Source organism: Ischnura elegans, chromosome 12, assembly GCF_921293095.1.
Source record: "Ischnura elegans chromosome 12, ioIscEleg1.1, whole genome shotgun sequence".
Taxonomy (NCBI): Eukaryota; Metazoa; Arthropoda; class Insecta; order Odonata; family Coenagrionidae; genus Ischnura; species Ischnura elegans.
In genome coordinates, this window is record NC_060257.1 from 42,533,166 (window position 1) to 42,555,158 (window position 21,993).

At 39.6% G+C, this 21,993-nt stretch overlaps 1 protein-coding gene across 4 annotated transcripts in view; it reads left to right on the forward strand.

Moving 5' to 3' along the window:
* LOC124168881 overlaps positions 1-21,412 on the forward strand; it is a 350,296-nt gene extending 328,884 nt beyond the window's left edge. For all 4 annotated transcript variants that reach the window (XM_046547252.1, XM_046547253.1, XM_046547251.1 and 1 more), the window contains 6 exons: positions 1,660-1,801; positions 6,699-6,968; positions 8,180-8,488; positions 10,622-10,912; positions 13,725-13,853; positions 18,409-21,412. In XM_046547252.1, the coding sequence (XP_046403208.1) occupies positions 1,740-1,801; positions 6,699-6,968; positions 8,180-8,488; positions 10,622-10,912; positions 13,725-13,853; positions 18,409-18,988 (1,641 nt within the window). In that variant the 5' untranslated portion in view covers positions 1,660-1,739 and the 3' untranslated portion in view covers positions 18,989-21,412. The remainder of the gene's footprint in view (positions 1-1,659; positions 1,802-6,698; positions 6,969-8,179; positions 8,489-10,621; positions 10,913-13,724; positions 13,854-18,408) is intronic.
* The last annotated feature ends 581 nt before the right edge of the window (positions 21,413-21,993 follow it).

Sequence of the window (21,993 nt, forward strand, 5' to 3'; positions counted from 1 at the left end):
CATTCCCTGTATTTCATCGGGAAGAACACGGAAGAATTGCTTTCTCGGTTACCTAGCGCGTGAATGCGTGGGCACCACCTTGAGCAGTGTTTTTTTTCATGTCCAAATAACGCCTACGCTTCTCCATAAGTCTCATTCTGTCCTCTTCGCCGTGTGCACTTCTTTTTTTTTCTTCCTCAACCGTGATGCGTCCGACTCGTTCAACAATGCCGTCCATTGTAGCTTCCCCACGTGGCTATGGTCGGAGTCACCTTCGAGTCGTTCGTCTTATTGTCGAAGAGTTTTCCGCGTCGCACTAAAGGGACCGCCACCGTCTGCAAGGGCGCCCTTCGCTAAAAAAGACCGCCTTTGAATGAGACCATACCTCCCACGTCTCTGTGAAGCCTTGTTCCGTGTAATCTCTCCGACAGGTGCTGGAGAAAGATGTTACACAATTCTTTGGTCTGAAAACGACGACGAACTGATTGCTCTTTCATTGCTCGCCGCAGGCACGACCCAGGAGTTGGTTCATGAGACAGTATTAGAGAGGTTAAAAAATTGACTTTGACTGTTGTAAATAAAAGTAATAAAATAGATAATTCATGGAAAATACTTTTAAGAAACGGAAGAAAAATCTCGCCCACCGTTAATATGGATGATGAAATGAATAAAATGACTATAACTGTGACACACTTATGGTGGACTTTTCTTCCCCCACTACGTCTCTGGGATTTAATTTGTTTAATTTTGAGAATTAAGGGAGGTGGCCATCAGGAGAAGCTCTATAGCCTGGCTGTTAGCTGGGAAGGGGTATGGCCGATGAATAAAGGGTCAATTTACATGGGGATGGTTGGATGAATCATTCCGTTTAGGGAAAAAATAACCATTTACAGGGATAACCAATGAATATAGGTGGCCAATGGGAGGGGTTTGACTGTGTTTTAAATAATAAAAGAAAAAAGAATTACTAGCTAAGAGAAAGGGGTAGTGCCAATTGGCTGAGTGCGTTGTTATGTTGAAGTTCCTTGGAAACTAGCATAACTACCACTCGATTCATGCCATTTTTTATGTGAAAACGAATGTGAAAATTGTGTTTGATAGAATCATGATAACATATGTACCAAAAATGGTAATTTTCACACTTTAATATGCAAATCCACTAACTACTATTGTTTTGACACTCATTTCATTTTCATTTGACATAGAGTGTCAAAACTATTGTTACAGTGAAGTTAATGTGTGGAAATTACTATTTGTTCTTCATATTTTTATCATGAAATTGTATTTCCACCATTTCACACGTTGTGTTTTTGACAGGTTTCAGTGTTTGAGCTGTGCTGTGTTTAATTTATTTCACCAGTGGTGCCGACTTAATGGAGCTTGAGGGGGCCCGAGCCCCCTCAAAAATTCGTTATGCGTGTGAGGAAAAAAATTGTCAGGCTTTTCGATTTTCCCCGAAGTGTCCAGATATCGAGATTCGAGTTATCAGGGTTCTAACGTTGATCATATGAGTCTTATAAAATGCTTAAAAAACTTAAAACTCACTTCTCATAAACTTTACTGTGGCTAGATCCCCGGTTTGGGCCCCCCCAATATTTTTTGTAAGTCGGCATCCCTGTATTTCACCGTAAACATCTATCAAGGTGGACTTACGATGTTGGTTTCTTTTCCTTCTTTCAGCTGCGGGAGTGTTGTGGTTTGAATGACCCTCTGTGCCTCAGTGGTCGGTGCTCCTCGGGTTCTGCCGGAGCAACCCAACAATGAGCCGCAGCGAGAATGAGAGATTTTGCTCGACTGGGAGCAGAGGCCTTTTGCCCAGAAGGTATGTGGGTATTTCACTTAATGTGGATGTCTTAATTCTTATCAATGGGAAAGAGTTGTAATAATTGTGGTAGTGGTACAGTTGAGAACCTCAAATCCGAAAAGCTTGGGACCAAAGGGTTTCTGAATTTCTGGTCTTCAGCATGCAGAAAAAGTGGTAGACTTTTTTTGTGAATTTTAATGCAATAAAACCATAACTCAGAAATTACATGTGAAAGGGATTTTAAAATTAGTGTGTGGATGGTCTGTTGAACAACCCCTCCCCTATGAAAAAATTGTATAAACCTGTATAAAATTTGTATACATTCTTATACAATTGTCATGACAATGTATAAGAATGTATACAAATTTTATACAATTTTTTCATAGAGGCCAGAAGAACGTTTGTCACCTTAAATTGATTCAAGTATACTACATTGAAGGAGGCAAAAACTTGCTGAATAAGTCGTCAAATCACGACTGTAGATTCCGCAGCGTAAACTATATGTGCTTAATACTGGATGTGAATGAGCAATAAATACATCACTTTCTTCATGCTCAATAGCTTTTGTTTATAGCATTCGCGTGCAGCTGTTGTGATACCTATCAATACATTCCTTAGTTGGACGGTAAATCTGTGAAAATGCTTCTGTATTTTGTTAGTTAATAAATTCATTCAGACTCTTGTGCTCAAGATTTGAGTTCCCTACGTGCCCCTGCCTAGATTGTTAGTGTATGTTCATAGTGTGTGCTAAATTCCTACTCGTCCCATAACAAGGCTCAGAGAGTGGTGCCGCGAGGTGGCAAGTCGAAACACTAGGCAGAGGAATTTTCAAACGTTCCAGATTTCTGGTTTTTGGGGTTTCGGGATTCGGGATTAGACATCTACTACTGGTGGAGGTGACCCACTGCTAAGGTCATTTGCTCCATGAGGGAATGATAAGAAGGGTAGGGTGGAGAGAAACACAGTAATCGCATTTTACTTGCTCTTAACAAAAACCACCAGGGTACCACAGCGTAACGTCCCATATGACGGACTGAGTGCTGTACTTAAGTGCCCTCCACAAGGCACTCAAGTAGGAATCGGGCAGCCTCATAAAAAATCTTTGCCACTGCCAGAATTTAAACCCAGTTTGACTGGGTGGAAAGCCAGCACTCTAGCCACCTCACTAGCCTTATCCCCTGATTGTAATATTGTTGTAAGGAATAATGTATGATGAATCCAAGATTCTGGGATCTCCATCTGCATTTGTTATTTTGGAGTAACAATTGTTTCAAAAGACATCCTGCTTTTATCCTCAGGTGACTTTTGCAAAGTGGTGTTAAGTCAGAACTCTATTCCATTTGACCCATTACATACAGTCCAGTTGGCTAGAGTTGTCCCATGACAGTTCCTTTTTTGGACAGTTCAAGGGGGGGGAGGGGTCAAGCTGATTCTCACCCAATCTCATGTGGGTGGGATCACTTGGCAAGTATCACGTAGATTTTTCCACAAGAAACAGTGTTAAAGGTGATTATAGACTACGATATTGGTAATCTTAAATACTAGTCTTAACTACAGAGAGAGTTGTCTGATGACAGTTCAAATGAATGGGCAGAGAACTCTGTGCCAGCACAGTGTTCAGCCAATCGCTGCCCCCAAATGCACCTCACACCCCCACCTAGTCATACAACGTTGTCACATGCATATGAAGCACTGAAACAAGCCTGAGCCACCAAAACAAACCCTTTCTTCGAATCACCAAAAAAGGATTCTTCCTTTGGGTCCTTAACACTCATCGTCCCTTCTAGCTACTTTCTTTACGGAACCTTTCTGTTTACCAGTGACGTGGGCATTTCCCTTTCTTACCTGGCAACCTTGCTCCCTACCCCGAACTAGACCCATTTAACTGTCATCAAAGTACTCTCAGCGGCTGGACTGTAAACAGGGGTCATAGCTACCCAATCAACAATGTGTGGAAGAGATTGCTCACCAGTGGCATAACTAGGAATATTATTTGTGGGTGGGGGATAAAGGGGTCCAGGGTGGGGAGAGGCAACGGGAAAAATTTTTGAAAAATGTCATGCCTGGAAAAACACTTTAAATCATTTTGGAATTTAAAATTTAACTTGAAGCAGATACAGTTATTATATGTCACAATTAGACAATAGTTTTGCTATTTTTTTTTAATTTCTCTGAGGCTTTGGGGGGGGGGGGGGATCTATCCCCTCATCCCCCCCATAATTATGCCACTGGTGCTGACAAATCAGAACTCAGCAGAAGGATGGCAGGTCCGATACAAAGTGGCGGAAAATCAATGCTTCTCACCTTCTATCTGAAGACAAAAGCATAACGGCTTTCAAGACTGTTATCACTCTCAAACAACAAATGCAGATAGAGAACCCAGAATCTCTCATTCATTACGAGCATCACTGCAAAACCAACGCAAGAAGGAATAATGTACTTCACTCTTAAATATAAACCCTTCAGCTGGAGTTGATGCATTGAAATTCTTCTGCTCTCGGCAGAAAAATTTGTCAAAGAGTCAGTAGCCTTTTTCTCTGCAGAGAGGGTAAGAGCAGTTTAAATATTCTTGTAATAATTCGATATCATACACTGAAATCAACTTTTGTTTAACTTTAAACATTTAGAGTTTGACTATATACCTCAGCACTTTGCAAATGAAATGTTTAGCTTACTGAATTGAATTAACTAATATATGATTTGTGTAAATTGAAAAAAAAGTATAAAAATGTACTAGTATTGACAACCTGCATATGTATCACCAAAGTACTCCCCTGACGCAACTTACTGGCTATGTGCCAGCCATAATAACCTTTAACTTCTGTATTTATATTCCCGACGGTTGCCCCTTCACTGCCAGATTTAATTCTAATTTTCCCTTAAGGCTGGACGGTGATATTTGGTGGAACTTGGTGACAGGAAACATAATAAAGATACACTGTTGTATGTTCCACAGAAGTTTTAATAACCGACCCATGTTTCAACAATCCACTATTTCATTTTCATTTGCCGGCCTCGGTGGTGGCGGGGTAAAGTCCTCGCCTGCCAAACCGAAGGTCGAGGGTTCGAGTCCCGCCTGGGTAAGTTACCCTTTCCCAGGGCATGGATGTGTGTGATTATTAAATGTTATCAACCCCGATGTAAAGGCCGAACAGTGCTGTTTTCGGTGGTGTGTGCAATAAATAAAATAAAAATAAAATAAAGGTGAATATAGGTAAATTTGCGAGCTTATACAGGGTGGGGCAGAATGGACTCCCTAGTTTCAGACAATCACTGTAGAGTGCGCAGGTGTGTTAGCGGGGTGGGAGTAGTGTCGTTTGGTGGGGGAAGCGATGCCATTTTTTAGTAATCGCCATGAAGTGGTCTGGTGAGCATCAAGGTTTTGTCATAGAAACGTTCTTTATAAACAATAATGGTGTATTGGCGACGCAGAGGGCTTTTCGTAGGCAGTTTGGTTTGCCTCGTCATAACAAGGTTTCTGATACAAAAACCATTAGGAAATGGATCACTAGTGTGCGGGCGACAGGATCTGCACTTCCTAGAAAACCAGCAGGGCGACCTTAAAGTGTTAGGACACCTGAAAACATCGTGGCAGTGAGAGCGTCCATTGAGCAGTACCCATCGCGCTCTGCGCGGAAACATGCTGCTGCCCTTAGAATATCGTCCAGAACAGTAAGGCGAATTTTAGACACTGACTTTCACTTACACCCCTACAAGATGATGGTCGTTCAAGAATTGAGTCCACTAGACTGAAACGTACGGATGCTTGCAATGCAATTTTAACCTCTGTGCAACCCGACGCTATTCTGTGGTCTAGCGATGAAGCGCATTTTCACCTCTCCTGCACAGTTAATAAGCAAAAGTTTCGGTACTGGGCGACTGAAAATCCTCATGAACTTCACCAAAGACCTCTTCATAGCCCCAAAGTGACAGTTTGGTGCGCCGTGTCCTCCATAGGCACTATTGGGCGTCACTTTTTTGAATCTCGAGGTTTAACTGTTACTGTGAAATGCGTTATGCGTTAGCGTTATTGTGAAATCTGAGCGTTATTGTGAAATGCTGGAGAACTTTTTTCAACCTAAAATGGAAGTGTATGGTCAGCAATATGACACATAAGCCTTTTGGTTTCAACAGGAAAGTGCCACGGCTCATACCGCCCTTCGTTCACGCCAAGTCCTGCAAAGACAGTTTCCCGGCCGCCTGATCTCATTACGAGGCGATGTTCCGTGGCCCCCTCGCTCCCCGGATTTGAGTCCATGCGATTTTTTTCTTTGGGGATATCTCAAAGCTGAGGTTAAAAATGTTCGACCAAGGACCTTGGAAGCTCATAAGGAGGCAATTACAGATGTCATCGTTGGAATATCAGAAGATATGCTGAGAAGAGTTTTCGAAAACTTTTTTGAACGACTCAATATGTGCATCGCTCACCAAGGTCGTCACCTGGATGAACAAATTTTCAAATTCAAATAAAAATAAAATGGCATTGAATGTAGTTTTGGGAAATATAAAAGTTTTAAAACTATCTTTGTTAGTTTTTTCACAATTCACCCGTCAAATCAGGGAGTCCATTCTGCCCCACCCTGTATATACCAGGGAGGGGAAGGGGGGGTTAAGGCATATTAAGGTTATTGCCTTAATCCCCCTCTCCCCCTCCCAGGTATATATAAGCTCGCAAATCTGTGTATATTCACCTTTGAAAATGACATGGTGTATTCTCGAAACCTGGGCCGGTTATTAAAACTTCTGCGGCACATACAATACTGTATCTTTATTATGTTTTCTTATTTTCCCTTTAAATCAGAGTTCTTGTATGGTTACGCCAGGCACTGAGTGGAGATTTTGCCCGGTGCCCATGTGAGGATGACAGGTTTTAATGGTTAACTCTTCCTAAATGAGTTTCTTTATTGTTATTCAGGGGTGATGAATCACCATTACTGCCAGAGCTGCAGGGCCCACAGCCCGCTGTGGTGCCCTCGAGCAATCGGAGGACCCCCATCGCCACCGGTCTGGTCAGATTCAGGGTGGGCAAGGAGCCGGAGGTGCAAGAGTTTGATGCTCAGAAGGAGGTCCTCGCTAACGCAAATGAAGTGCTATTTGCCTCCTTCAATGGCTACATGCCGGACAGTTCGGAGGATGTCATCTGCATCAGCGATGCGGATCCTCGGGCCTTTGAGAACTTCTTAAGGTATGTATTGCCTTTGTATTGAAATTATTGTTGTAAAATTCATTCATAGTACAGTAGCTTTAGGATAGGTTCAACTTAGAATTTTCTCAGATGATATTGCCATGCAGCAGACGTTGGCAAATCAACCATGAGTACCATGATTTTTCTATGATTTTATGATGGTAGTGTCAGTTTTAAACAATTGATAAAAATGCAAAATATAAATGACTGAGAGTAATAGATTTTTCTTCTCTTAAGCCTTTTTTCCCAGAGTGCAGGAAAGAAAATTTATGATTGCTAAAGTGGAACTGGTAAAATACAAGGTGTGATAAAAAAAGACCGGACGGATTTTATAACTTTTTTATTTCAATGGATATAGCGTAAATTGAACTTGTCACCCTCAACGTACGTGCCTTGGCTCACAACTCACCTCTGCCAATGTTTCTTCCAGCTTACAAACCCTGCCTGATAAGCCTCCGTACAATTAGTTTTTATGTATACAGTAGAGTCAAATCAGTGCCTTTCCAAGGTTGATTTTAATTATGGAAAAAAAAGAAGTCCAATGGATCCATCTCTGGAGAGTCGGGTGGCTGCCGGATCACGGAAGTTCTGGTTTTGGCAAAAAAACTCTGTAACGATCAGCTCATGAGCCGGTGCGTCATCATGGTGGAAACTCTATCATGAGGGACGAATTTTGATGTGATGCACGTCATGCCCAAAATGTTAATTAAAATTGTCTGACAGTATCCAAAACTAATGTTCACTTCTTCGACTACCTCCCTTGTATTTAAACAGCGATTTTCCCACACTTAACTGTTCACCATTTTGACATGGTTGAGGTCTGTCGATGTGGAAGGCCGCCCCATTTGCGAATCTTCATCTGTTGAGGTTCTGTTCGATTTAAAACGACTGTACCTCTCAAAACACTTGCTTCAACTCATAGCTTCATTAATAAAGTCTTTATGAATCATTCAAAACGTCTTCGTAGCACTTTTTCCAAGTTTGAAAAAAATTTCACGCACACAAGCTGTTCCTTCATTGCTGCTGTTGCACACGATGACTAACAAGTTAAGACATGTACCGCTGCTGCTAAGTAATGACTTGACTTAAACAAATGCAACACCTCTCATTTTAGGCGTCGAAGAATGAAATCAGTCTGTTCTTTTTTTGATCACACCTTGTAAATATAATATCAACTAAAGTAATGTTATTTTTCTCTTTTTTTCCTCCAGGTTCCTAGAGAGAAAAGACGTGAATTTTCGATCCACAACCACGGCTGTGCTGACGCTGTACATTGCCAACAAGTATATGGAGCCCCGCCTTGCCATCCATTGCTTGAACTACCTGAACAACAAGCTCTCTACCGAGTCTGCTCTGGAGCTGCTGATGTACAACTCCCTTCTCTGCCATGACCACCGCGGTTCAAACGGAATGTTGTACGGAAGCACACCGGGCAGTCCACTCTTTGGAGATCACGGAACGCAGACCTCCCCACTTCCGTCTCCTTACCACAGTGCATACCTTCCTCCACGTTCTTTTGAGTGAGTGTTCATTTGTTTGGTTATATTTTGTGCAAAGTTTTTCTGTATTGAGATATTAACACGTTGCGTACCGGGGTATTTCAATTCCTAGGAACGCCGATTCTGGGTGGAGGTGTTGAGATTGGAAATATGTGCCTATTAGGGCATAATGCCTTTGGTTTAAACATGGTTAAAAAGCTAATATATAGAATATAACTTTACCCAATCAAACGTTATGATGCATCAATTCATTATGAATAACGAATAACAACTGAAAACGTACTAACGAATACATATTGTACGCTTTAAAATTGTATAGGTTGACGCGCCTAAATGACGAGAATCTTCGTCATCCGTCCGGAACGTTCGGGAAAAAAATGACGAGAATTCTCGCCATCCGTACGCAACGTGTTAACAGCATTTACTCAAAGCAGTGTAAGTTTTATCTTTCTGCAATGATTGATCGAACAACTTTCTGCAAGTCATGGTGCTTGAGCAGTAATCCTATAGATAGTGGTTATTTTGGCAACTGGTTATTTGTCTTTATACTGGATTATTTTCACTGGAAATGACTTTAATAGTATGTACTACGTCAAATCCCTCACTATAAATTTGTCTTTAGGTTATTCTTCTTCATAAGTATCATAAATACTATCACTCTAACACCATTTAATTAATCAAGATAAACATTTTCATTGTTCCTCGTGTAAAATGACTTTAATTCTTGTGTCTCATGCCAATTTATTCTATTGGAGTGGATCTTTGAATTATTCTTCATGTACTGCTAATACTACCTGTTATTACTCCCATATGTTGGGGTGCATTTTAGGATTATTCTTGGCTTGTAAAATGGCTTTAACCCTAATACGGGCAAGGTGAGTCTCTTGGACTCATCGCATCACATTTTTGAGAATTTTATTATGTTATTGAAATGTCAGCATGTTGTAAATTTTTAACTTCTTTTAATGGTATATTTCCTATAAATTAGAGTAATTCAAACTTCTTTCGGAATTAAAGTAACTTAGAAATAATTTTTTCCCTGAATAGGGTAGTTTCCTTCATCAAAGAAAACAAAAGGCATTGATGGCGATTCGTTACCCACCATTAGTGTATTCATAATACACAAATTATTTGGTTTTTGAAATACCGGTTTAGACGAATGGCAAGGGTCAAATTTTATCCTCATTTGAAAAAGGCCAGATTGGCGCCCATGCGATTCCACTCCACGTGACGTCACAGGGACCTAGTTTCTACACGAGAGGATAGGAGTTATGCATCGTCAGAGGCTACCAATGCATGCATGAGTCACAGAGCTCAGGGAAACATGTCTTAATAATCACCTATTAAAACTGGCTAAGGTCGGAAAGTTTTCTTCGCTTGATAAGGTATTAATAAACCTTTTTTAAGCCATGCGCTACCAGACAGGAAGGTACTCAGCTACCCGTTAGCATCCTGCGTCCTATCAGTGCTCAGAGCCTCGATCAAGGTCACCTACCAGGCGGGAGGGGGAACCAGAAATGCGTCGTACGGACTTTTTCCCTTCATTCCTACTTACGCGTCGCGTTTTCGCGTGCTTGAAATTTTTCACTTTTCATTTGATCGCGAAAAATAGATATCGTCATTTAAAAATCTAAAAGCGTGAAATACGTACTCCAGGAGTAATAATCTTTCGATTTAGGCAATAAAAAAATAATAGGAAACCACCCTATTCCCACATCCGGGCAAGGTGAGTCTGTTTGCACGAAATGTAAAAAGTAATGTGCATTTTACAAATATTTGGTTTGAATTGTCAAAATAATGTAAAATTATCACTATGTACATGTAATGATAAATATATGGTGTTTTATGTAGTGAAAATAGAAAGAATTAGTCAAATGAGTCCCTCTCTACTCGGTGTTTGACTATGTATGAAATTAATAAGTAATTTAAAACTTTTGTTAGACAAAAAAATAATCAATTTTATATTAAATGATTCTATAGTGCACAATATCTACAAATTGATGTGAAAAGTAATATTTTTCACTGTTTAATAGTTTAAATTAAAAGCATAAGTTAAAAGAGTCCATTGGACTCACTTTGCCCAATTAAGCCAGAAAAATATGTTGCCCGTATCAGGGTTAATACTAACATCCTACCCTCTCATTCTTTTCATAGGGATGGGTCTTCTTCTCCGCCCTGCTTGGAGGATGCCGTCACGGCTCAGCAGAACGAGGCGAATGGCCGCCTGGTGTCGGGGAGTCGGGGCAGTATCAGGAGCATCAGGCCGCCTGCATCGGCCCCTTCGGACAACGAAATCAAGAGGGACGAGATGAAGACTATGTGGAAGAAGGCGTGGTACCTTCAACACAACTGTTACCAATGGGTTGATTGCAATGCCGATGAAATTTTATCTTCGGAGACAGCGGAAAGTTTTGATGAGCAAGTGCTGTCTCATATAATTTCAAGGTAATTGCCTTTTCAACGTGTTTTCATTTACAGTGCAACCTCGATATAACGACACCCCACGGTGCACTAATAAACACTCGCTATAGCAAATTGTCGCTTTACCGGAGGTGGAGCAAATAATAGCCAATATACCTGTTGCGAACAGATATACAGGAACAGGAGTGGTGCGGCGACAGATAAACATCTATCCGATAAACGTAAGCATAAATCCAGAGGAAAGGCGATGTTTTTTTGCATCACTAAATTTCCTTACTCAATTAACGACTAACTATTCAAACAATTTATAAGCGCCGCACTGAATAAAAATCATGCAAAGCATTGTTTCGTCAATCATTATATTTATCGAACGACAGTTTACCACATAAATTTGAGACTGAGCACTCCATTAACTTCATTTCTAACAGATCGCTAGCAATTACAGAGGTTAAGGAGTCTTGATGAAAGTCTTCTGGCGGTGAAACCCTCGCTATGGCGAGAGCCAACACCGAAAGGGCCTCGTAAAAACGAATTTTTTAACACGCTTATTATAGGGTCAATTGACGGTGCATCGGCTATCTCTCGTAATAGCGGGGGTGTCGCTATAGCCCGTACTCGCTTTAACGAGGTTCCACTGTAGTTCATTATCTTCATCAGTCAACAATCCTGCGATGTGTTTGATCTAGCTCATGGGTGAAGTTTTTAGGGGCCTTGGTGGAGCTCTAACTTTAATGGTAATTTGTCTGAAAAATGTGCAAAATCTGTACATTCAAGTACAATAAAAAATCGAAATTTTTAATAAATTTTAGTTCTATATAGTAATTAAAATGCTGTTTTCATAGGCGAATTGAAACAAATTTTTCAGGGGAGGGCCCCGGGGACTTCCCTTTTTCACTGGGGGTATTCCTTAGCCCCTAAAACCCCGGCAGGATTGCTGTCCCTCCCCAACATAAAACTCAGAACTCTGCCCATGATGTACCTGTCCATTCCACTCTCCTATCCGCTAGACTTTTTACAGTAATGTATTTCTTCTCTTTTACATCCTTTATAACCTGTCGTATGTAACTCATTCGGGGCCGTCCCTTGCCCTTCTTCCCTTCCACCTGTCCTTTTATGATTGTTTTCATCAAGCCATCATGTCTCATAATGTGGCCAACTAAGTTGTCCCATTTTCTGCTTAAGGTTTTTAGAAGACTTCTCTTTTCTCCCACTCTTCTTAGCACTTCCATATGACTTACTCTTTAGTTAATTTCCCTTCTAAAAAGCTTACCACGAGGGCCTGAGATGAGTTGGGTATTGTTTACCAGTTCTTACATATTCCTTTATACCATAAATCATAAGACTGTTTTTGTTTTTCCACTTAAAGAACTTTATTGAAACAACCTGGGTTTTGAAGGAAAACTTCGTCTTTGGGTACCCTGAAGGAATGCCACTTGAATAATGAATTGATTCCAAGAAGTCATGCCAGAGACCCTCTATTTTTTATATACACTCATTATCATGACAATTGTTATGCATATGCATGTTTGATTTCACTGAAAATAAGATTGAGGTAGGATGAACTTTGGAATAGTTGAAACTTGAAAATAATGACTTTTTTTGCAAATTTTTCTTATGACCTTTTTTTCATAGTAAACCATTATTGGGTGCCTAACCCCAATGTCTGTTTTATATTAAATCAATTAATCATGGAATATATCACAGTTATTTGGAATATGTTTTCTATGCTCTTACTAGCAAGTCTTTTTGTATGAGCTGTAAGATAAGGTTGAAGAAATTATCAAAATATGAAAGAGCTACGCAATTTTGCAGTGAAACATTCTACTCTTTTATCCATCCTTATAGAGGTTTGGCAATTTGCTAGACTCTGAGGCAATTTTGTAAATTTTTAGTCTGTTGAGGGTCTCATAAAAGGTATAATTCAACATAGAGCTTATTATATTATTTTGTTACTGCTTCATAGTCTACCTTGAATGTAGGTAGAGAATGACACTTAATAATGGACCTGATGTTTTAGGATTGTCTTTTGACCTTCCTGGGCAGAGCAATTTTAAATACCTTAGAATATGATAAAACACAAACACCTTAAACTTGATGAATCCAACAGTTTAATGGAGAGTTGACAAAACTATTCTATATTAAGCCAGCATGCATTGAAGAATAGCTGCACTAATGCAGAGGTCATGATGAACCACTCTTAAGGCCTGGTTACACGATACATTAACACGTACGGGTTAATGTCTAAATGTATGAATGCGAGAATGAACGCCAAAATGCACCGTGTAACTACCCAACTTGTGCGTATGCATGAACGGAAAATAGAACCTGTTCTAATTTGGTTCATGCATTTGTACATGTTCCGTTCCGGTCCACAAAAATCATTCACACAAACGTACATTAACTTGTACGTGTTAATGTACCGTGTAACCATGCCTGTAAAATAGATACATATAGAAATAAGTGAAACTGAATATTATTGAGTGTTTGGTTTGACTTTAAGTTTATTTACTGTGATGGCTCAGAAATTATTATGCCTCAGTCTTTTCTGGTATGCCTATCATCTTGGTCTCCACCCCTAACTTGAGATCATGCTCTTCACTAACCTTTTCTTTTCACTCTTACCTAATGATCATCTCATGGGTTCTTTCCTACTCATAAATGCCTCCTTTGCTAATTTGTTCACTTCTGATGACCTTACTGGTGTGACCATTTTCATCTAATGTGTTTCCCAAATAGTTGAACTGTGAATCCTGCTTCAGTTTATGTTGAGCCTCATTCTGTGCTCAGGATGCTTTACAAAACCTGTGGTAGTATACCATTTTATATTCTTTTATAGGCCCACGTTGGGAGTGTCTTCCGAAACCAAAGTGGTGGATCTTCTGAAGAGGTGGTCAACGAGCGAATGCCGAAGAAAAGGACTGGCAGTCACTAATGAGAACCTCATGCTTTGCCTTGGAGATCTTAGGTAAGGTTTATGGACCAAATTCACTTACTTGAATTTCTGTTTTGTGTTGTTATGTTGACTTTCTGTTTATTGAATATTATTTATTTATTTGTAACGGATCCATGATTTACAAAATAGCATACTAATATAATAAATATAACAAAAATGCGGAATATATCCATTGAATTTAGAAAGAATGCAAAAAAATAAAAAGCTGAAATCAACAAGCAATAAAAAGTTTATATACGTAACAATTATATATAACAATACTAAAATAATTATGTGGTTTAAATGCATTATTATCCATATGATCCAAGCTGATTCAGCATGCGTATTTTAAAATTTCAAATATTGCACAGTTTGACTATACAGTAAAACTTTGATTTTACGCAGTTGGAGGGACCGAAATATGGGCACTGTGTAAAATCAAAGTGTGTAAAATCAAGAGTTGGTATTGAGGAGGAGTATAGTTTTCAGGATAACACTAGCTCATTATTGCTCGGAAAATGAAGCCTAATAATCTTATTTACTCAAAAGCAACACCAAAGATGACGTGTTACCTTAAGAGAAACAACTTTGCATTCCTGAACAGTGTTTCCCATGGTTGAACAAAATGGTTGAAATGCCAGCATTTCTGGCACTAAGATTACTTCTGTTACCTAGGAGAAATTTCGGAATGGTGATACTAAATGGTCGCAGAGAAGCTAATTTTCGAAAATATTCTCATTAAAAGCAGTTTTCAGGATATCCGTGTAACCACCAGCAGACAAAAAAAGATTGGAGATTGAAGAAATGAGATACCTGAGGATAGTCATCCAAATTAACCCCATTAACAGGGAGCAAAATTTTGCTAATACATCACAAAGGCTTTACACCCTGTGGGCCTGGGTTCAAGTCCTGGCAGTAGCAGAGACTTATCAGAGATGGCCCTATCCCTACTTGAGTCTAATATGGAGGGCACCACTCTGTCCATCAGATGGGAAGTTAAGTCCTGGTCCCTTTTGAGCTTATCATTACAACCTGGCTAATGCCAACATAGGGTTCCTATCCCCCCAGCCCTTACTTCATGGCGCTAATGACCCCAGTTGTTGGTTACCTCCAAATAGCATACATAGATAATACGGAGCACACAGGACCCGGGATATTCGGAAATTCAGATTTTTGCGGTGCTTAGATCACTTTTTTTAAGTGAGCTATTAAAATGACCGCGCAACTGCCGTCATGCCGCCCGTGATGAATAAAAAATGACTAATAGTCCTGAAAAATTTTCCTTCTTTATAATTTATACGCATTAAAAAAGCATTTCCCCATGAAATTTTAGCATTAGTAGATTGACTCTTCCGGGAATAGCTTCTCTGTCGGCATTCTTCCGCGAATTCAGCGCCGGTACCTTCGACTCTCAAGCCGTGTGACTCAGCTTCACGTAATATTTTGCTTCCCCTTATCTGATAACAACACCGGACACTTTTTGTATTTCGATTTAATGGTGCTAAGCCATTCCTGAGTTTAAAGGGACTGCCTTATCACTCACGTCTTGAATTTGACTTCAACGATTACATGACGATTGACGACGCGAGTTATTCTCCGAGGGCATTAACTCCCGTTCCGTTAAAACGCTTTCCACCTAGCGGAGTTAAGCTAATAGCTATTCAAGTTCCAACCATGTTTAACTTAAACCGTCTGACAATGAGATACAAGTTGAGTCGGTTCTGATAAGCGCGCAGCGCAAGCAATTTTTCCTCGCCTCCATTTGTCCCGCAGATGTGGGGTTAGCCTGGGAATGAGACAATGCATGCTGCTTTTACCATCGTGTTGAATCACCATCGACTTACGTCCATACTAGAAGTACTGAGAAGAAGTACATCTTTTTTGGATCACCTTGGAAGCCAAAATTTTGGCACGGGAGTATTTTCAACGACTCATTTCGCCGTTATATTTCGCTGGGGCGACGGAAAACATAGCGTTGGCAAAATTCTAGAAAGCCTTGCGTTGGGGATAGATATTCCGTAGCTCATAATTCTGGATATAAACAGCATCGATCAATAAGTCGAATAATAAACGAAAGGTGATAATGTTAATATCTCCAGCGATCATGTCTTAATCAAAAGTAGTTACGCATACATGGCGATTGCCGTGTGTTTTAGGTTTCGATATCCTTCTACGGCGAATGTGAACTAAGAGCGACATTCGCGTTCGTAATGGAGCCTGAAATATTACTGAGAGGGCTCACGGGGAAGCAATAATTAGATTCGCGATGTATTTAGTTTCACGCTCAACAGCGCGATGTCATTTCAACCGTTCCTGTAATCATTTCTGCAACTCATTGAGACGAAATAATAACCTAACTGCATATTGCTCTAGTCGGATTTTCAAAACAAGCCGAAAGACAACTGCGTAAAATCAAAATTAGCGACCTCTTAGGGGCTGGGGTTATGCTGCGCAAAATCGAAAAACTGCGTAAAATCAAGAAAAGATGTAAAATCGAAGTTTCACCATTGCAATTCCCTATGCTTTCCGGCCGGACTTGAATGCCGCTGCGTAAAAACGAGACTTGATGTAAAATCGAAGTGCGTAAAATCGAAGTTTTACTGTATATTTATGTATGTATCATACTATTTTAAATAATTATAATTCATGATGCTTTATGTGAATTGTTTCATACCATGAATTGATTGGCGTTGATGCCATTTTCACCGATTACTCGCCCATTAAAAAAATCCAATACAAAATACATTGGAATTAATTTTTCGATCGGTCCTCCGAAATGGGTTAATATAGAAAAGCGAGGGTCTGCTGTAGAAGCAATGGCTTGGACACACTAAATTGACGTTTAAAATGCACAGTAAATGATTTATAAGTGCACTGAGTTATACAAGCTTGTAGTTACATCCAGTCAAAGAGACTTCTGCCATAACTGAGCGGGTTAAGCACCTTCAGGAGAGCATGGCTGTCATGATCAACACGATCGAGGAGGGAGAATGCATCTCTTGGATTGGGTATAAGGCACCCAAAGAATGGAAATTCACATGAATAAGATCTCAGAGAACTTTAACCCTAAGAGTGCGAAAACATTTTTATACGTTTTGCTCACTGACTGCTGCATTAACCCAAAATTTTTATTGCTACCTGGATATCTTGCTCTTGGGCACTTTTCCTTACCATAAGAAACGCTAAGGGGCTTAACTCTATCAGACCAGCCTCTGAGGTAAGGGGTGCCACCTGCACAGGGGGTCTCTTTTGCACTGGCTGGCAGCTAAAATCGTGAATACCCGCAGCCCAAGGGTTAATAGACAGAGGTTGGTTATGAATTTACTATTGCAACTGTGATGGGCAGACCAGGGGAGGTGTGGCTCAACCCAAGCCTGAGCCTAGAACGTGAGAGACTCATTCTTGGCAGCGAGACAAGGACCATCTGTCCAGAATATTTAGATGATTCCATCTGGTCAAGGGGATGCTGGCCCCATGTGTCCTCAATGACCGATAACCCAAACTTAAGGGGTGGGAACCTTGTCTTCGGCAAATGTGCTAACAAAGCAACAGAAATATGCTCGAACGATCGTCTCGCACCAGCGGCAGATACACTTGGGGGCGCAGGGGTGCCAAACATTGTAGAACCACAATTGTTACTTTTTTATATCATAAGATAGCGTTGCCTTGTATATGCGTATAATCAGTTTAAATAAAACTATCTTAAATTTTGCATATGACTTGATTTTTTTCATTACAATAAAAGTATAGGTAGCTCAAAATATCTTTGCGCCTCCCCCTTGAGCTTTTTCTGTATCTGTTACTGTCTCGCACCTTGAGACAAAACATACCATGCACATTAAAAATATCTGAGCTTTCGTCATACACATTAGAAAAATAATACAAAGAATGCCAATCAGTTATTACATAGAGTTGACCTTTCATTACCCGTTGACACTAACAATGCATAGAATGACTCACAGTTATTACTTTTCAGCTGAATAGGTACATATGCACCAAAGGATGAAGTTCGCCATGGAAAAATATTTGACATAGCCGGGATTCAAACCCGGATCTCCCGATTGCCGGTCAGGAGTGTTAACACGCCTGTTAACGCATCAAATATTGTGAATTATGGTTAACTTCATCCATTGGTGTATTTAACTTTGCACCCGTGCGCGTGACTGCGTACAAAGTCACTTGTTCCTGGAATGCTTTGAAATTCGTCGTCGCAGACCAGCGACAAAATAAGGGTTTTTCACCCCGACAGTGGCTTAGTAAGCACGACCCTCGCCACATGTGCCACAGTGTGTACTTGTGACGTCATCATCTTGTTCGTTGAAACCCATCCCAAAGTTTGCTCTGAGAAAATGGCTTGGTTAAAACGCCTGACTGGCAATCGGGAGATCCGGGTTCGAATCCCGGCTAAGTCAAATATTTTTTCATGGCGAACTTCATTCTTTGGTGTATTTAACTTTGCACCCGTGCATGTGACTGCATACAAAGTCACTTGTTCCTGCAGTGCTTTGAATAGGTACAGTTTATGTGATGTTCTTCTTCTGTTCACCTTCCGTGAATGGTAACAACTGCATCTCTCCATTCATTACAGGTTCAAGGCACGGTACCTCCAGATGGAGACGGAAGAATTCCTGCTCGGCTACAAGCCTACCAAAGGTTCTCAAGTCAAAGATGCCTCTCCGTCCTCTCCAGAAGAGTGCACGGCACCGGCCTTCTCTGGACTCCTCACCCAGGAGGAGAGCCGTTGGATACTGGACCGGATAAGGAGATCACACCGTGGCCAGTCGGCAGGGCAAGACTGCATAAAACCACCGCCAGAACCACCTTCTCTTTCCCCCTGGATAAGTAGCATGGAGACCCCAAGGGAACCTCCGGCAAGGGACTTTTTGACCCTCGATGGCAAACCTGTGGGGTCGAGAGACGGCAAGGCGAAACGCAAGGGCGGTTCTATGGAGTCGTCATCGGTGAGGTCCAAATTGAGGGCCGCGCTGACTCTCGGCTGGCGGAAGAGCCGTAGACGGAGGGACGAAGTGATAGTTGTGAAGGAGAAGGCACGAAATGCAGACGATGGTGGTCGTAAGAGGAGTAAAGACTCCGGGACTGGTAGACGATGCTCCGGATCGTGTTTTGCAGAGTATTTCTTCACAGCTCTCTCGTGTTTCTTCGACTAGTTGACTGTTGTATCCTCGCTCCGAGACTTACTCACTGGTGATTTTGTTTGTCGAGAATTCAAACTGTATTATATTACTATCGAGCCCGATGATAGTGTGCTTAACGATTCAGAACTTAGTAGGGGACTTTAAAAAAAAAAAACTTTGGTTATCTTCAAAGAGGAGGCCTCGCTAAATGTTCACTACAATTATCAACGAGGCCATCTGTTTGCATGTGGTTGTAACACTGCCTACCGTAGACCTATCCCCTAAAATTTACCCCTGAGAGATTGGAGAGCTTAGTCGTCATCTTACGAGCTGCCCATATTGTTAAGTTTTGGATCTGTTCCTAGACTGAGCTGGAAGATCAGTTGGGGAAAAGTATTTCTGTTTCGTTGAGGTTTAATGTTTCCTATTTAAGCGAAATAAGTGCTCACCAATGTTTGATTATTACATGCATAGTGCCATACAACATTCTTTGTTTCCGTTGTGATTCTTGTGTATAGTTGGGCGAGAATGTTGCCGGAAGAAATGTTGTCTGCAAGATAATGCATTTCTTAGTTGGGAGATTTTAAAGTAAGACTTTTGAAGAAAGTGGACACTGAATGTTGAAAGAAAAGCCAAAAATATTCATCAGTATTTGATGTTGTACTGTAAATGTAAATATGTAAAATCCCACAGGGATACCCCCATTTAACTCAATGTTATACATTGAGGTAATATATACATATATGAATGTGAATGAAGTGGCCATAATCTAAACTTTTAAAATGGAGACAGAGAGAAAAAATCTTTCTTTACCTCTAATTCAAATCTTCATGACTTTTCTAATCTACTTTCTCACTCTGTAATTTCTATTTTATTTTGCAACAGTCATTATCAAGCTTCTCAAAGCCTGCCTACCTCTAATGCTGGTTAATTTGTTGTTGAAGTTATTGCAGATATAGTAGGGGTCCATATAATCATGTATGTGCTCACAAAACTTATTATGTATATGCCCTCTACGATACACAATTGCAAGGCTACCTGATGAGTTTTTTTTCACAGGTGAGAACTGCTTATTTTTTTTTTATTTAAAGACTTGGCTACGTGCTTAAATTTGTCATTTATGAGAAATGTTTACCACTTGTGGGTCTCATTAAACATGTCCATGAATTTCTACATTCGGTTAAGTTTTATGGATGAAACTACCTAATTTCTCTTCAAATCCTGACCTCGTGAGTACTATAAATTTTTAAACAGTAGATTAAATTGTGGAGAATCATTGCATTTGTAGTAATCAATGCAATGCATCATATTTTGGCTCCAAATTTTGTAATTTATGTTGTGCATTTGTGAAAAATCAACGGAATACATCGATGATATTATATATATGAAAAAAATGATACTGTGCCTCTTAGTGGTGTAAGAAATGTTAATGGCTTCCAAATCTACTTATTGCAACCCACATACTCAAAGTATGCTACTAGCCCTGTATCTATGATGTAAGTGCTTTGGCTAATAGTTTGCCATACATGTGTTCACAGTTTGTGCAAGGTATATGGATGTGATTACATACCACTAAGACCGTTAATGTTTGAAGACCTTTTTTGTGGAGTACTTAAAAGTGTTGCAATTACTGCCAAATTTTGTGTTCTTGACATATTTTCGGATGGTTTTAAGTACTATGAAATACATTCTCTGTTCTTTTTTCCATGATGATGAAAGTTCTTGATAGGTTTTCCATTCATTTTTTTATTTACTTACCTATTTTCTAGTAATGCCTGATGTGATCAGTGGTCATTTTTTTTGAACTTCTCATTGAGCTTTTGAGTAAGGAAGATGTTTTAATTTAATCTAGTCATGTATGCTTGAAAGAAAGCTTTTTTTATCATAAAGCTCTATCACCTATGCCTTATTTTAAAGAATGTAAGACCAAACAAATCCAGAATGCTGAATATGTAATTCCTGTTTGTCTCTTGATATACGCCTCTGCTTTGGAAGACATAAAGTAGAGGATACTTAAGTAGTTTTTTTTAATATAACTTATTTTTAAAGAATTTGACATTCATGTTCCAATGACAGCCACAGAGCTTTTGATAATTAGTATGAAGAATATTTTCAACTGCATTAGCCAACTTGATGTGAGGATAAAAAAACATGTTGTTGTATGTTTAACAAAGTCTATGTTTAATGTTAACAATTCTTGAAATGTTTCAAAATTTTAAATGAGTGAAATAACTTTTTTGCTGGTTCATACAGCTGATTAAATTTGCTAAGAATTCAGGAAAAGAGTCAATTGGATGTTATTATTTTATGTCTATTGTGATAAAATTTGATAGTTTTGAGCTTAAGAAAGCAGAATATTAATGGCATTTGTTTGGTTTAATCTGCTGTATTTTGTTAAAATGGAAATATGTGTTAATACATTTATAGAAGAAAATAAAAGATAATGTGAACATTGAACGCTTTAAACTATTTTTATTGAAAAAATATGTTCGTTCACCAATTTAATTTAAAATTGATTGTGGTGGTGTTGGGAAGATAAAAGAGAGCAATACTTTTCCTTGTTTCAATCTGTAGGCTACTTTTCATGCATCTCTGCACAGAAAAACCAATGGTCTAAATCTCATCGTAGATAAGTTGATGACATTACGCTACCTTGGTTTGACAAGGTTCTAACTGACCTTCAGCTGGTTTTGAGAAAAACCTTGTCAAAGTTTTAAACTGCTCTATTTCTATTATTAATAGGAATTTATTTTTGATTTTTGGCACATACACTAGTGATCCACTAGATACACCAGTAATTTATACTTTAAGAAAATATGTTATTTATTTTATTTTTTTACATGTTGATATGAGTAATAAAATACATAAGTAAAATGCAGTTAGAACCTTGTCACACCAAATATTAGTTTTTTTCTCCTTGCAGTTGGAACTTTGTCACTGTTCTAAATCTGTTATTATTTTACATAGAGGAATAAAAACCAGTGAACACATAGAGAAACATAAACTTAGTTATCTTGAGTGAAAACACCAAATTTTGC